Source organism: Labrus bergylta, chromosome 16 (genome assembly GCF_963930695.1).
Source record: "Labrus bergylta chromosome 16, fLabBer1.1, whole genome shotgun sequence".
Classification (NCBI taxonomy): domain Eukaryota; kingdom Metazoa; phylum Chordata; class Actinopteri; order Labriformes; family Labridae; genus Labrus; species Labrus bergylta.
The window spans coordinates 14925040-14942253 of NC_089210.1; the positions used below are offsets into that span (position 1 = coordinate 14925040).

The 17214-nt window shown below is 40.3% G+C and overlaps 1 protein-coding gene across 1 annotated transcript in view; it reads left to right on the forward strand.

The window, feature by feature from the left end:
- The window catches only part of smg1 (SMG1 nonsense mediated mRNA decay associated PI3K related kinase), a 69673-nt gene that overhangs the window by 19504 nt on the left and 32955 nt on the right, over positions 1–17214 (forward strand). Inside the window, exons 15-33 of the mRNA XM_020649622.3 lie at positions 626–787; positions 942–1060; positions 1210–1297; positions 1424–1525; positions 1838–1978; positions 2442–2668; positions 2950–3149; positions 3325–3486; positions 3730–3884; positions 4007–4140; positions 5083–5394; positions 6639–6780; positions 7225–7375; positions 8489–8609; positions 10992–11237; positions 11585–11736; positions 15240–15375; positions 15495–15639; positions 16340–16478. Coding sequence (XP_020505278.1) covers positions 626–787; positions 942–1060; positions 1210–1297; positions 1424–1525; positions 1838–1978; positions 2442–2668; positions 2950–3149; positions 3325–3486; positions 3730–3884; positions 4007–4140; positions 5083–5394; positions 6639–6780; positions 7225–7375; positions 8489–8609; positions 10992–11237; positions 11585–11736; positions 15240–15375; positions 15495–15639; positions 16340–16478 — 3034 coding nt within the window. The remainder of the gene's footprint in view (positions 1–625; positions 788–941; positions 1061–1209; positions 1298–1423; positions 1526–1837; positions 1979–2441; positions 2669–2949; positions 3150–3324; positions 3487–3729; positions 3885–4006; positions 4141–5082; positions 5395–6638; positions 6781–7224; positions 7376–8488; positions 8610–10991; positions 11238–11584; positions 11737–15239; positions 15376–15494; positions 15640–16339; positions 16479–17214) is intronic.

Genomic DNA, 17214 nt, shown 5'->3' on the forward strand with positions numbered 1-17214 from the left:
GGGCTGTTTTTCGACTTTTCGAATGTGTGTTCGTGTTATGTTGTGAATTCTTTTTTAAGTGACTGCTCTATGTTCTTAACACTTCCTGACTGGCACTGAGTTGGCATTGATCAGATAAATGCCCTCGGGCAGGTTTGTTTAAGTAGGTAGTGCAAAATCATCTTATTTTGAAATTTTAAAAAAAAATTGTCCCACCAAGATACATTTTCTCTCCACTTTTGGTGCTTGTAGGTTAAGCGCAGTGCCCAGGCAGACGTTTGGAGGCGCTGTGGAGCCATTTTGCGATGTACAAAACCAAACCACTTTCATGTGTAAATTTCTTGCGAGGCTGAATTTTGTTGTGAGTTTTCACTCACGTTCAGGCCTCCAAAAAAGTGTTGAAAGTGCAGTAGAATAATAAAAATAATTTGTATTCCAATAGGGTCCTCGCTCAGAGGTTGGTGCTCGGGCCTAAATAAGAACATCATCAAGTAACCAAACACTTTGACATGAAATCTATCAGCAGAAGTCTTTAATTGGTCACATTAAAAGTCGTTACTTAGGAAAGGCACTGAATAACAATGTTGAACATTTTCTTGCTGCTTTCCAGTTGCCTCTCTAAATGACATGTCTTCTGTTTTTCTAGACATGATCACTTCATATCGTCCAGTCTGTCGTCATCGTCTCCCTCCTTGTTTGATGGCGCTGTCATCAGCACTGTGACCACAGCAACTAAGAAACATTTCAGCACACTCTTAGGCCTTCTGGGAGGTCTTCTGGTTAAGGAGCACCTTTACTACGAGGCCAGGTTATTTTTGTCCCTTTTTCTTTCTTTGACACACACACACACACACACACACACACACACACCTTTTGGAACAGTAAATACTGTTGGATAATCAGTTGCCAAAAGACAAAGTAAGCCTGCTATCTAGCTCACAAAATATTTTTTTGTCTGTCAGGAGACTGCTGCTGACCTGGGCTCAGGAAATCTCTGTGCTGATGAAGAAGTCAGACACCTACTGTCCTCTCTTCTCCCTGCCCTCCTTCCACAAGTTTTGCAGGGGCCTGCTGGCTAATGGTGAGCTAACCTGCTGAATATTTTTAACAAATAAATTTGTATCTTGTTTCTTCTTTTTCACTGGCTGTGCAGGCCACGGGATTGTTTTGTGTTAATCAGTTCTTCATCACTACTGCTGTTTAAAGTCTTTCCTTGTTTTCACATGGTAGCTCTGAATGAAGATCAAAGTATCTGCCTTCAGACTTGCCACAGCTTACAGGTTCTGTCTTCATCACTGTCCACTGAGCTGTTGCAGAGGTGAACATAACACCACCACCCAAAAACTTAAACCATTTTATGAAAGTTTATAAATATGATTTGTAGGTAGTTCTTTTTTTAAAAAAATCCATTCTACACTGTGTGTCTGTTGGGGCTTTCCAAAAGGTGTGTGGATGTATGCAGAGTCCAGCTGGTCCACTCGGCAGTGAGGGTGAGGCAGGCCTATGGCAAGCTGCTCAGGATGATCCCCCTTGATGTTGCTTTGAGGTAAGACTTCTTCCACCTACCTCTGTAGGGCATCAACAATAAAATGGATCTGTTCTCTCCTAATCAAATCTGTTTGGTTATTGCATGTACCTTTATATGACACTTTCAATTTGGAATAGCCGTACTGAACTCTTATTAATATAGAGTAATATATAGCAGTCTGGTAGTATAATGAAATGAAAGCAGGATGGGTGATAATTTTCAATTAGTAATTTAATGTTACAATATTTTCTCTTGTTTGACCGACGCTCTATGCTCTAGGTCGGTAGTTATTCATTTCAAGCCTCTCCTTTTTTTTTGTCGTGTCTCCAGTAATCACAGCCACCATAAGATGAGGGAGATGTCAATGGCTATCCGCAACCATATGAGCAGAGCATCAAGCAGCACATTCCACCCCCAGGACTTCAGCGATCTCATCAGCTTTATCTTATATGGAGTCCTACACCGCGGAGGGTAACTGTCACTGTAGCAAAGTTATCTGTTGCAAACAAACTTTGTTACCATATTTTGGATCGGACAGCAACAAGGATAGATTGATAAAGACTGCATTTGTATTGCATGCATGTGTGAACATGGTAGCTCTCTACTTTTTTGCATATTGGTACTTTACATTGTGACAATGGGCAGAACAGGTAGGTAGAAGGAATAATACTATTAATAAACTTTCAATGTTATAGCTTTTTCCCCACAACCATCGATTTTGTGAACATTTAGCAGGATCTTAGTTTTTTTATAAAACACTTTTTTACTGTTGTTTTACCTATTTTGGTCAGTTTGGATTCTACACACTAATTCATGGTTTGTATTGTAGCAGGATGTTATTCATGCTGTGAATCTATACCATAAGGTGTTCGATTCTCTGTGCTTTGTCTTACTGTAAGATGACCTCCTAAGCTTCACAGTTCTGTGTCCACAGCAAGGATCCCTGGTTGGAGCGTCTATACTACAGCTGCCAGCGGCTGGAGAAACGGAATGGCCGAGGAGGTGTTGATGGCAACAAGCTGGATGTAGTACCACATGCCCTGTTGAAAACGGAGACAGTTCTGTGGCAGTGGGCAGTGTGGGAGGCTGCACAGTTCACTGTAATGTCCAAACTCAGAACACCACTGGGCCGAGCCCAAGACACCTTCCAAACCATTGAAGGTGAAAAGACTAGATCCAGTTAATTGTTTACAGAGAGTTTAATTTGATTGATACTTTAGCAGTTTAGGCTGACAAACATGAGAGTAAATCATGTACAAAGTCGCCATATCCCTTGCATCTGTATGGGGCATCTCAAAATGCATTTGCATGACATGCAGCAAATACCCCCCTTTTTGACACAATCCACGGACATAGCAGTTTTGGGTCAGCGGCTTAACCTGTAGTATAACAGTGCTCTCTAACCTTCCATTATTTTTTTTCTCTGTATGCCTGTCTTGCAGGTATGATCCGGAGTCTGGCTGCCCACAGTCTGAACGCAGAACAGGATGTTGGCGCTTGGGCTGGTGCTGGGGGTGATGGGGATGGTCACCATTCTAACCAACTTCGTCTTGCTCTGCTTCTTCAGTACCTGGAGAACCTGGAAAAACTCATGTACAATGCCTATGAGGGCTGTGCAAATGCTCTCACTGCTCCACCAAAGGTGTGCAAATTAAATTATCTCTAGGCTGGCTGCTGGTTTATGATTTATGGGTTTGAAATAGTGATATTCCTGAGGGAATGCTGTGATTAGTGAACACAGTTTCAATAGCTGTAAATATTTTAGCAAGGTCATTGGTTGAGTGAATATGAAAATCCCTTTCTTGTTTGTGTCTAAGGGCATCAGGACATTCTTCTACACCAACCGGCAAACATGCCAAGACTGGCTGACGAGGATCCGCCTGGCACTGATGAGGGTTGGTCTTCTCTCTGGCCAACCTGCAGTTACCATTCGTCATGGATTCGACCTGCTTTCAGAGATCAAGAACAGCAGCACCCAGGTTAGTGAAAATACTCTGTTCGATTTAACCTTCTTATGAGTAGCCTAGGCACTTTGTTTAAATGTTTATTCAGCAGATTTGTACACAGACATTTGGATGAATAGCTGCTACATTTTAGAAAGCAAAATCAAGAGGCTTGAAGCTCTGTTTGCTCTTTAATGGTGGATTTTCTTAATAACATACAAGTATTTTGTGATTGAACAGTATGGTTTTTATAGACAGTGTGTTTTATGGTTATGGCAGGGTCCTGAGCTGGAGGTTCCTTTGACATTGCTGGTGGAGGCTTTGTGTGAACTGCGCTGTCCTGAAGCCATCCAGGGCCTGTCAGCCTGGAGTCTCCTTACGACTGGCAGGAGTCTAAGCTGGCTGTCATCAGTTGCACTACAAGCTGAGGGACGGTTAGCAGCACATCTTACTCCAGACATCCTCACAATTCAGCAGAATACTCTTTGTGTCTTTGGTTCATTTGTCTTTGGTTCATTTAATTTGTTGCACTGTACTAAATAGTGTTTGTGTGTAGGTTTGAGAAGGCATCTATGGAGTATCAGGATCAGCTATCAGCAGTTACAGGGATGGACTGCAGCATCAAAAGTCCTGAATATTGTCTGCTCAAATTCTCCAGCAACACAAGTAGTCCCAAACACACCAGCAACGGTAACCAGCATCATTGTCTCCATGAAGTTAACTAGACTGGAACCTCCTGTATTTGCACTGCAGTCCTGTCCTGTCTAAATTGAAATATATGACCCTTGTGTTAAATTTGACTCAAAGATAAACCTGATTAACTGAGTATAAAAAAGAACTATGATAATAAAAACAATTTTAACAACGGTAATGTTGTTGTTAAAATTGTTTTGATCTATATTTTTTATTGATCATTCAAATTTCCACATACGGTATGTTTAAAATATAGAACACAAAATGTAATTGTACACACAAATTGGTGGTTACATCACATGTCAAAAATTTATAGCCAGACAGGGATCATAAACTTCCTGATTCTTTATTCATCCATAATCTTGATCAGATAAGATGGACAAATTAAGGTTTTAATTTTTTTAAACAAAATTCAATAGATAATATAACGTTACCAGGCCATTAAGTTAAAACCACATGATAATTAGTTGAGTGAGGCTAGATATATACAGTATGTTTTTTGCTCCCTGCAGTTGGCTGTAATGTATTTAATTTAAATGAACCTCAATAGGATTTGTATTTTATTTTACATTGTGTCTTGGCCACCCTTGTTAATGAGATTCTTAATCTCACTGAGTTTTTTCTGTTTAAATATACTTGATATTGATAAAAACCCTAGCAATCCTTACGAATAGATTGGGCAGTACAGCTGATACTGTGAGTTGAAAAATTACTTCTGCCTTTATCCCAATATCGCTAAGCAGTAGAAGACATCACTAGATTTGGACCAAATTTCTTATTTTGAAAAAGATAGTGTCTTTGTTGGCTTTGCACTCATGATTAGTCTTTATCATTTGATTTTGTGTCTTGCATTTTTTAAATACTTGTGGTCTGGCTGAAGATGAGGTTTATTTTTGTCTGATGGGCGGTGGTGTTGGTGGTGGTTCCTCTCCTATGAAGGTGACATCAAGAAGACAGTGCTACTTAAGTCCAGTGAGTGTCCTCCTGAGGTGATCAACTTCCTGGCCAACAAAGCGTGTCAGTGCTATGTGGCACTCTGTGATTGGGCATCTGTCAAGGAGTGGCAGGCCACCATCCAAGCCATCAAACAGAACTCAACCAATCCAGTAAGCATCAACCTAAGTACAGATTTCAACTACATCCAGGCTCTTAGCAGCTTTGAAGATGGTGATCTAGATGAGTGTGGGGTTCAGCTGGAGCTGCTACCCGGAGAGGACTACAGCTCGCTCTCCAACACCAAAGACAAGCTAGGTAAGACCTCTCTAGGACAGACTCCTAATCCTCAAATTCTTTAGAAATTCCTTAAAAATAAGTTTAACTTCAAGTAACAGCATATCCCAATAAAAACACCTTTCAGTAGTCCCTTTCAATAGCTAAGTATTGCTTTTCACAAATAAATGCCTGTCTCAAATTAGGTGCAAGTTCAGATAATTGTTTTTTAGTTTTAAGGGTATGCTCTGTTGTTTTAAACTTTTAATAAAACACCACGGCACATAGACTAAATGCCACGGCAGCACAGAGAAAACTACGACAGAGAATTTTTTTTTCTAAAATTACAACATTATTCTCGTATGTATTCTTTAAAGTTGTACATTTACGAGATTAAAGTCGTACATTTAGGAGAATAATGTCGTTATTTTAGTCTAGGCAATATCAAAGCAGCAGCAGCCTGTTGGAAAATGACTTTTTTTTTTTTTCTTTAACGTGGCCCTAATCCTCCGTCGTAGAAAAGAGTAGGAATTGAATGCGGCCAATTAAGTTTGCTGAACAAAAATCAGGAGAAGCAACAGCAGGATGCATCCCCAGTGATCCAAACTTCTTATAAAGGCAGTAAAAAAGCCTGGGATAGTGTGAGGTGGAAGATGGTAAATGATCTGCATTTTGAAGTGTCTCACATGTTGATCTAGATAAGGGCTATAGAAATATACTCACCAGTGAATCATACGTGAGGCTGTGAGATGTCTACTTGTGAAGCTTTATACATACAAATAAAGGTTAAAATAACAATTATTCCCGACATATTTTTCTTCAACTTTCAAGTAAAGTTATTATAATTTACCGAACAAACTAAACAAATACTGATGTGCTTGGATAGCGTTTAAGGCCAACATGTCTGGCCAGTGCAACACTTCAAAGTGATGGAAAAAAGGGTCTAGCCTTTATTCTCTGTGTTTCTCTCTATCCTCCTACTGTAGTGTAGCAGGTTGGTCTAGATGTGCCGTCTTAACTGTGATCAAATTCATATTGATTTTAAATAAACAGTTTTAAAGTTGTTCCTATCTATTCTGTTGTTAAAATTGTGTTTACAAAGACCAAAGGATGTGTACTATAGGCACTTTTGCTAAATATAGGCAGGTAAGGTTAATTGTTTGAAGTAAAAAAAAAAGCCAGGGTTAATTTTTTAATTTTTATGGTAGTTTGTGTATGTTATTAGATGATACTTGGTATTCAATGTTTCTGACCAATTATTCCAATTTTATTTCACTCTGTGTCAGATCTTAAGAGGCTTCTTCCCTTCATAAGTCCGGATCCAACTGAGCTACAGAAGGCTGTTGAAGTGCAGCTTCTTCGTAGCGCTGTAAGTGCCATGGCGAAAGCCAGTGAACAGCAGCAGCCAAAGACCACAGCCAGTCCAGAGTAAGTATCCATGCAAGCATTTGTAAAAAAATAAAAGAATTAGGGTCTAGCATACTTCTTGATGTGTTGTGGAAACAGAAATGCCATTCTGGTCCTGATAAGTTAAGAGATTCAGGTGTTCCACAGCTTCATTCTTTGCCATGCTGTCCCTTTGATGTTCATTTATAGATTAATACCACGCATGAAAAAAATATTTTGCTCTTGGAAGGCATTCAATGTGTTTCACAAAAAAATACTATAGGAGCAACAAATGTAAATCTTGACACCTACACCTTTTACACCTGGCCATTTAAAGGTTTAGATAGGTTTGAATGTCTGATTGTCTTGAACATGTAGGCCATCCAAGGTCATTTGTCCATTCATTGAAACCATCTGATGAGAAACTTTGTTTGCTCTTTTTATCATAACTAAAAACCTAGTAATAATTGGGATTTCGTGTTGCAGTATATTGGTGCGTTGTCTGAAGCAGACCGGACGGATCTGTTTGGGCCCTCTTCGCTTGTCAACCCTCACGCTATCTGATGCCCTGCCCAGTCTGCCTACATTGCAGCTCCACTGTACTGCCACCCTTGAGAACACACTCACCGGACAAGAAGTATGTACACCCATATTTGATTGATTATATTATGCATATGCACTAGCCATCCTTGTCTTGTTTTCTTGTAGTATTTGGAGTGGACACAAGACACTGAGTCTGGGATTGTCAAAAAACAAGTGTATACAACTATCTATGTCACTAATTCACATTCTCTAGTATCTAAAAGCCTCAACACTTTAAATAATCAACAAACCGCCACTCGTATATTTGACTCGTATATTTGATCTGCCACAAGAGAGTTGCAGTTGTTTTGGGAAATAGTGAATAAGTGAAGAGAGGTAGCACCAATGAAAACAGAATTATTTAAAATACAAGTTATTTGCTAATAGTCACAGTGCGTACACTCTGAGGGGGCGCGGTCACACTGGCAATCTGTACCGTGCCCAAGCATGCTTCAACCCTAAAGTCCAGTTAGTTTGGCCAGTGTGACCGCTTCGTGCCATGCTCAGGCACGGTACACTTTCTTGGCTTTCGTACACTTCAGAGAGGTGAGCAGAAGCACGCAAAAGCACGGAGAAATCCAGAGTTTCATGGCTCCATTTTCCTGTTTTGTGCAGCTGCTTTCTGCAGATTTGCTTCGTCTTAATAAGAAATCTCCCCACACGCCGGTGACTCATTGTGATAACGGGATCACAATGAGCTTTCAGTGGGGTCTGGACGTTGGCAATTATTTCCTTGCAACATACTGTGTCAGCACTCAGTGCGTGTGCAGGCAGGTGTGAGTGCATCTGTCTTTGAAAGTGTCCTGAACCCTCTTCAATAAATAAACAAGAAAGAAGACCGTTGGTGACAAATATTTAACGGCAAATAATCGACCCCTTTATTCAATATTTTGTTCAGGTTTAATTATAGAGAATTGAATCTCTGTGCAATGTCGTCATTTTTTGTTGCCCTAGTATCGAAACAGGTATTGATATTGTTTTAATCGTTTCAATGTGGTTTTATTGTTTTAAAAGCGTTTTAGTATCAAATTGAGGATTCAAATTCTGGTATTATAACAACCCTACCAGAGGCTGTAAGTGTTAAGCATAACAAAGACAACCAGGGATACTTTTATTTGCTAAATTCAAGTAAATTGACTTTTTTTGTTTTCCTTCGATTTCTTTGCAGGACTGTGTCATTCCCTTGTCCAGTGAGGCTCTGAGCTCTTGTAAACAACAGGATGTCCAGCCTTTCCTCCAGGCCCTTAGATACACCATGTTCCAGAGGCAACTGCTCCATAAAGTCAAAGGTAATTATCAATATGTTTAATAGGGTTTTTATACAGCTTTGCATGGTTAAATGAGTAGTTTAGGTGGACCTCTTCCTCCATGTAAAATCAGCTGACCAAATGTGATGTCTGTTTCTTTTTTTAAAGTTACTAATGCTCTTTTTAAAGTTGCCAATGCATTTCTTTTTTTCATGGCTTTCAATTTTTGTTTTTATTTTACAAAAAACAAATCAGCCATATTACATGCAGTCTGTTACAAATACCCTCCACCCCATCCCCCCCATCCCCAACTACACACAAAACTGTAACCAAGAGGGGTCAGCAGGCCCTTTTGTCTGGAGTGGCTTAACATAAAAACATAGATAAAAAAATATATATATATATATATATATATATATATAAATATAAAATAAGATCAAATTGACATAATAATTAAAAATATAATAACAACGCTAATTTTCATACAATTGATGTTCACTCTGGCCTGTAAATCACATCAAGATACACGCCCCACTTCAGAAGATATTTTTATTTTCTATCCTGCATCCTATATGACATTCTTTCATAAAAAAAAAAAATCATGTGACCCTGTATTTCTGCAACTTCTTTTTTTTTTGGCTTTTTGTGCCTTTAATGGAGAGACAGGACAGTGGATAGAGTCAGTAACCAGGGAGAGAGTGTGGGGAACAACATGCGGGAGAGAGGCCACGGGCGGGATTGTAATTTTCTTTATTAATAAGTGTTACATCTCCTGGCTTTGGCTAGATCCTACATTGTAATAGACATGGCTCACCCAGTCTCAATAAATCCCAATTTATCTTATCCTTTAGCGGACAGATGTGTCTCCTGTAAAAACACTACATCATGCTTAGTGGATTTCAGAATAGACAAAATCTTTTTTCTTTTTATTGGATGTCCTAGGCTCTTCATGTTCCATGTGGAAATACGCAAATTATCAAATGTAGCAGTTATACAAAATTGGAAATATACACATCACCTGCCACCTCTCAGCTCTACGCTTATGATAAATGGCCTTGAAAGACCACTCATACCTGAAAAACCCCACCCTCCCTAAAAAGCGTGTAACTCTGCACTCTCCCCTTTAACAGAAGAAAACTTTTGGTCCATGATCGTCGACTGACCAAGTGACCCCACACAGATCAACAGCATCCTAATCCTTTCTTGTTAAATAATTATAAGTAAAAAGAATACCTATATAATGTGGAGGTCACTGCAAATAAAAGAATGGGGAATTATATTAAATGAACTATAGTCTCACAAGTTTTTAAAGTCCAATGAGAGACAGAATCTTCTGAATATGTTCCATTGCTATTTTTGGATTATCAAATCGTCCCTGTCCTCCGTTGTTATTAATCCTCAGGATAGATGGGTAGACGAGGGCAAACTTAATGTTGCTTTCCGGCAGAGCTTTTTTGCATTCCCTGAATTTATCCAGTTTCAGCTACGTGGCTCGTGAAAAATCCGAGAATATCATGATGCGATTACCTTCCCACTTCATCTCAGGTTTATTTCGTGCCGTGCGTAAAATAAACTCCCTCTCAGATGAGCTGAGGAAGGGAACCAGGATGGTGCGCTGTCTCTCCCCCGGATTTGGACGTGGTATCGGGGCCCTGTGAGCTTGATCGATCTCCAGTGGCTGTACACATTCATCCAAGTCGAGGACTAATGCTTGTAATTTCTGCATAAACACCGTCATATCCCTGCTTTCTTTACCTTGTGGGACACCCACAAATCGTAGATTGGTACGTCTGTTGCAGTTCTCCATATCTTCTCATTGATCACGGAGGTCCTCTACCTCCACTTTAGTAGAAGTGGGTTAGCCTCCAGCGTCGCTTTCATTTCTCTGTCTGCGTCCTCCAGCCAGTCCACTTTCTTTTCCACCTATGTCCTCGAGGCTGTCTAAATCGCTGGATATTTTTTGCAGTGTGGCAAATAAATTAGCAATATCCTGACCAACATGTGTCCCCTCTATGGGCCTTCCGAACTGTTTCCGTCGCTATCTTGATTCAGGTTCTTAGATCGCAAATGCACCTTGATGTCCCCGCATTTGAACTGCTTCGCCATCCTGTGCGACCAAAAGAGTCTTTTAATGCAAAAACAATGCTTCTATAATTAATGTAAACACAAACTACTGGATTAATTAAATGATGCTCGTCGGAGCTTCGGTTCAGGCAGCCATCTTGACCAACCGCACCGCGTGACTCTTACCAATGCCTTTCTAATGGAACGCTTTTAATGTGAAGCAGTGGCATCATCACAAGTTCGTTTCACCTCATCAGAAACTCAGCACATTCTTATTAACAGTAATGTATTTCTTTTTTTCTAAGGTGGACCAAGTTGATTGGAAAAACTATATTCTGAGTTCTCTCTGTTCTTCTCTAGGTTACTCTTCTTCAATCGATGGCCACCTAACAGAGCTTTGTCTGACTGCTGTCAAATTTGCCCGGAAAAAAGGCAACATTGCTCTGGCATCCCGCCTGCTCAGCCAGTGCACTGACGAGACACAAGAGGAGGAGCAGCTGGACGAATTGAGCAAATCCTTGAGGCGTCTCACCCTGAAGGGCACTGTGGGGGAGAAGTGGGGACCAGAGTTGCAGATGGAAAGAGCCAAAGTCCTAAGAAATGCAGGTTAGCATCGGGAGATATTCAGAAGCTGTAAACTACCATTAGATATATCTATGCTTGCATGGACAAAGTTTGGAATTTTAGGTATATCTGTCCTGAGCAGCTGTGACATAAAGCAAAATAACAGCAGCACTTTAGTATAGTCACAGATATTTTTTTGTGGAAGTTTAGCATAGGCACACATGTAACAAATTGTTATCTGACAAAGGCAAAAGTGTTCCCAGCTGACACTTGGTTGCAAAGATTTCTCAGTTGTCAGAAAGAAGTGTATGTATATAGTGTGCTTATAATGTTGTTCAGAATACTGTCTGCAGTGTTCTTTGTGCGTGAAGTAATGTCTCCGTCCACAGGCCAGTCCATGCCAGCCATGGAGATGCTGAGCAGAGCTGCTCTGTCCTACTGCCATGTTGGGAAGAATGAAGGTGCTGCATGCCGCTCACTGCTGACACTCTGCAAATGGCTGTTGGCTGACTGGAAAGACTTGACACCTCAGCTTAAACAGGCATGCTCACTTTTAATTACTTCTCTACCTTGAATTCTGTCTGAATTTCAATTTTTTGAAAAGTAATCCTGAGATTAAGTTATGTTACTGGGGCTTTTTCAGCACATTATATGATGCCTAGAAAAGTTATTTCCCTTTTTTATTTTTATATTTATTGAATGTTACTTAAACACTGAGCCATCTTCAGCACGTTTTCTTAAACAGTTGTTAAATGTTAAGGTCTAGTATTTATGGATATCCACCAGTTATATTTCGTAATACCTGGAAAAGCATGGGTACAAGGTCAAGATACACCTCCAAAGTCACACTCAAGACTTGGGTAATAAAAGTAAACTACTTTAGGGGTTAGACATCATGTTTCCAGAGATGGCAGTTTTTGTCTCAAGTAGTAAAGTCGGGCTTCTAAAACAACTCCCATAGTAACCAACAGATCTGAGTCACAGGTCATGCCCACAGACAGACCTAAACTTTCTCATCTTCTCATCTCTTCGATTTTAAATGTGAAAATCAATCAACTTAGAAATTGATTCAGTCAGAGAACCTACTACAAAAACTGTGGGACATCCTGGTACTGGTTCTTGACAGCTTGTATGGATCTTTGGCAGTGTGTAAAAACTAGGGAGTGAAAATCAGTGTTACTTGATTTCTTATGTCACCAGTATGAGTCTTTATTTTGTAGCACTTGCACCATCTTTGACTGCGTTACGTTTAACAATGGACTCATCTTTGGGTTGGGAACCGGTTCAAGTCCTGGTGCGGACCAAATATGGAAGTTGGTCTGGTAGCTGGAGAGGTGCCAGATCACTTCCTGAGCACTGCCGAGGTTCCCTTGAGCAATGCACCAAAACCCCCACCACCAGCTCAGGAGCACCTGCCGGGGGGCGGCTCTGTCACTCTGACATCTCTCCATTAGTGCATGTCCATAGGAGTCCTTTTTGTGCATGTGTGTATATTTCAGCCTATGTGTGTGTTGCATGACTTACAGAGTGTAAAAACAGAATTTCCCCTTGCGGGATCAATAAAGTAAATCTTAATCTTAATCTTTAGCCAGAGCTTCAAGAGCTTGTCTCTCTAGATGAGATACATTAGAAAGGCATAAATTGGCATTATCAGACAAAATAAAAAACTGAGCCTCATCTTCAACCAGACCACAAATAGTTTGAAAAGAGGCATTGGACACCTGAGGAATGAAACTTCTCATGGGTTTAAGTTTACTCACAGTGAGGTACGTAGCAGTTTCAACCTCTTCAAACTGAACAGTATACTGTCCTCGCAAACAATTGCAGATCTTCAAGGCTTGACAGTAGGCTAACAAGTGTAAGTCCTCAAAAAAACTACAAGGTGTAACTTTTCTAGTTATTTATTGAAGAATTCACAATATTCTTTTTCTTTCTGTAGAACTGCAACAAAGCACACATTGCAAAGTACATTAGGAAATAACCAACATAAAATAAGGCACAAGCAGCATTTAGTTAACATAAACATGCTTAGTCGTGCTGCTAGCTTGTGGCAAAATCACGGTTTTTGCGTCACTGGAAGCTGTTGCGGTTAGCGGGGTGAAACTACAACACTAGTTCCTCATATCAATCACAGATCAGTGGGTGGGAACTCACTCCCAGAATCGAAACATAACGTCCGCCATATTGCTTGGAAGCTATGCTAACAGGCTTTATGGAGAAAGCTGATAATGGCGAAAAAATAGAAATATAGTGGCGAGATGACTGCTGCGACAGGCCGGTCTTGTGTCTTGGCCGCTGCTGCCCGCCGGGCCCACAAGCATCCGTCTCGTGGCTATATTGCTGGCCGGTGGTGAGGACGAGGAGCCCAGGCTGGCTCGAGCTGGGGCGGACTGGTAGTGTCGGTGCTCTCACTGTTTGCCTATGGACACAGACATAGAGTCTGATTTATGACCGGAATTTCCAAGATCAATTCTGGAAGAAATCTCTGAATCAGTTGAGGAAATGGTCTGATGTGTTGAAGTAAATATGTCTGTAAATGTTTTTATTACTATATTTCTACTGCTATATTGTATATTTTGGAGAAACTGTAACGATCGAATTTCCCTCTGGGATTAATAAAGTATTTCTGATTCTGATTCTGAAATAGAGGACCTTAGTGGGAGTGGCCTGCAGTGTTGTGCATTCTGGGATTTGGTGTCTTTCATCCACATAAGCCAAAAAGGCACTTTCTGCCTTTTCACGGCCAAGAAGGCAACTTCGAAATTTAGTTCACATTTCTACTACATATATGACCCAATGTCAATACAGATTCATGTTTCAACGGTTGAAGTATCCCTTTAAGCAGAATACTGTAAGTCGACCACGTTAACAATTAGCAATAGTTTCACATAAACGTATACTCACACACATAATCAAATGTTGCAGTTCTAATCTGCCAGAACTGCTCTTTTCAGTCACTATTTTGCCTCTGTTAGGACTTTGCCCCAATCATTTGTTTTACAACAAAGTTGAGGTGCAGCAGGCCCGACTAGAATTAAGTATGTAAGAAGTTCTTGAGGAGCACCTTACAGGGTGATAACAGAGAAGAGGGTTATTGTATGACGTATCTGGGGCGGCTGTGGTTCAGTTGGTCGTCACCTCTCGACCAGTAGGTCAAGGGTGCTGAGCAACATGTCCGATGTGTCCTTGGGTAAGACACTTAACCCTGAATTGCTCCCGCTGCGGTGTATGAAATCATGTACGTCGCTTTGGATAAAAGCGTCTGCTAAGTGAATTGTAACATTGGTAACATTGTATCTGGTGGTGGAGATGCTGCAAGTCCTGAGCTTCACACTGTTGATGTGTGTTGGATCATTTCGGCTACATTGGAACTGAACTTGCACTGGTAGATCTGTCCTCAAGAACAGAGATTATGAGGACTGTTAACTAAAAAATGCAGATGAAAACTTAACCTTTCTAAGAAATTGCTGGCATGAAATTTAATTAGAAAGTAAAAATTGCTTTTGGATTGCTGAATGTTTTTTAATATTTCATTTTTTACCCATATTTTATTATGCTGCATCGTTATACTATTTAATGGATGTTAAGGCAGGAAGGTGAAAAGGATTTGACTGCTTGGTATCATTTGTTACTTTGTTCATATGGGTCGTCCAGGTATAAACAGTCTCTGGTGTCAAAAATAATGAAATAGCACATATATACAAACTACAAATGTTATACAAAATGTGTATGACAGGCTGGTCATACATCTTTGTCACTGGAAACCTTGGAAATGAAATTCTGTAGTTGATGATTGCCTAAAGATTGGCCTCTTGTTAGGTCATACAGGAAACCTAACTGGCATTATGCCTCAACCTCCTGAGCATGCATGCAATGGATATCCTTGTATTACCTACTGTCTCTGGCAGGCAGAAAGAATAAAACAGAACATTGTTTTCTTCTCATAACATGGTCCTAAAGACCAAGTTTGCAATGGGTTGTGGTTTTTATTTTGTAAAAACTAACAAAATTATATGTTTATTTTTTATTTTTTTTTATTTTTAGGTGTTAAAAAAGACAGGAGCAGTAAACTCATCAAATACAGCAGGCAGCATGTCACCCCTGACTCAGATTATATCCGCTCTTCTGGAGCTTCCTCTTGAAGTCCAGGGTATTCCCCAGATCAGTGCTGAAATTTCAGGTAATATTTTATCTTCAAGGTCTTTTGATAATCAAACACTAACAAACACAATGCTTCGCACCAGACCAATATAGACATATAAGAAATGTTTGCATTTGTTGGTGGTTTTCCCTCTGCAGTGAGTGTGGGGGTCGGGGAACCAGACTTTGTGTTGGGTCAACTCTACCAGCTCTCTGTCAGCTTGGCTCCAGAGATGGCAAAGGCCTGGGCAGCCTTGGCCAGCTGGGCCTACCGTTGGGGCAGGAAAGTGGTGGATAATGCAAGGTAAGTGTAGCAACATCAATGTCTGTTTAACAGACAAATATGCAACGAGCCTCATGTGTAAAACAAAACATATTTCATGCACAGAGGTTAGGCTAGACTTTCTTGTTGTCTCTCATTTTGACGGACAGGGTTGTAAAATTTCAGTCATAATCTATAATGATCCGTCATTTTAATTTCTTATATTTTTATGATAATGAGACATTGCCTATTTATTTATTAACTAATTATTTTAGCATTTGATTATAGAAAAAAAGTCTATCGCGTTTCGTTAAATTTGCAGAACAATTTGAGGGCGCACTCACACTAGCAAAGCTGTCCTGTACTGTGGGGAGGGGGGGACTTAAGTGTGTCCCCCCCCCTCCCCATTCTGCTGCTGGCTGCATTCGCACTGCTTCAGGACTAACATCATTAATTGTACATGCATGCTTCGTGCTTAGGCCCGGTTTGTCCTGTAGCAGTGAGCGGAGGCCATGCTGGCCAGCAGGGGAATAGGGAAGGGAGGGGCAATCATGCTTAAACATAGCACGGTACGGATTGTCAGTTATCGCAGCCTTATGTTATTTTAATTTTTAGTCTATTTAGTTTTTTATTTTTAGTTTGATGCTGTTGTTGGTGATGAATTAGACTCCATTATTTTGTGTATAGGCCCATCATCCAATGTTGAAGGATATTGCCTTCTGGTTTATGTTTTTCTCTCAAGCCAAGGGGAAGGATTACCTCTTCTTCCTGGGGAAAAGAAAGAGATTGAGGAGCTGCTGCCAGCAACTACCAGTGAAAAAGACAAAGACACCATCTTCAGCATTCTTGGACAGGCAATGTGTCGACCTACTGGCATACAGGTAGAGTCTTTTTTTTGGTTGCAGACACTTTTTCTTTTGGGGAGTTTTCATCTTTTTAAGCTGCCAGTTTGCCTATTTCTCCTCTCACAGTCTGGTCCTCTTCACCCTGCCGAGCCTCTCTCCCTCTCTGTGCAAAACTCAAATACCGCTCGCAAAAGAATAATACATAGCTGTTTGTATTTTTTCACACCGGAAAGGAAAATGTTTTATTTATTTTATATAAGGAGAATGACTGACAGAGAAGGAGCGGTGAATGTGAGCGGAGAAGAGCAGGGATTTTGACAATCTGACAGTTTGCTTATAGTTAACATCATATAAGTGGCTATATTGAACACTTTCTGGGTTTAATGCAGCGCCCTCTAGAGCTGTGCGCTCACCTTTCTCTTCAGTCAGAACGGGCTCTCAGTTCACGGGGGTAGAGAGAGACAGAGGCAGACAGGTGAGAGTCTGTAAGTGACTGTGCGTTGATATGGATCTTACAGAAATAGAAACCGAAAGTGAAACTTAACTTTAAATTGGGCTCATTTGCTTTTGCTACCTTTTTGAAGTTCTGCTTTAAAGATGGTTTCTCCTTTAATGGCCTTGTGTACTGTTTTCTGAGTAATTCATATTTTTTGAGTATAATTTGACTGTATGTTCAAGCTGTACATAGTTTTGTTTGATTAAAAAAAAAAAATCAATCCTTTTGTCTGAAAGTCTTAACAGAGAAAAGCATAAATATGCACCTCTTTGTTAT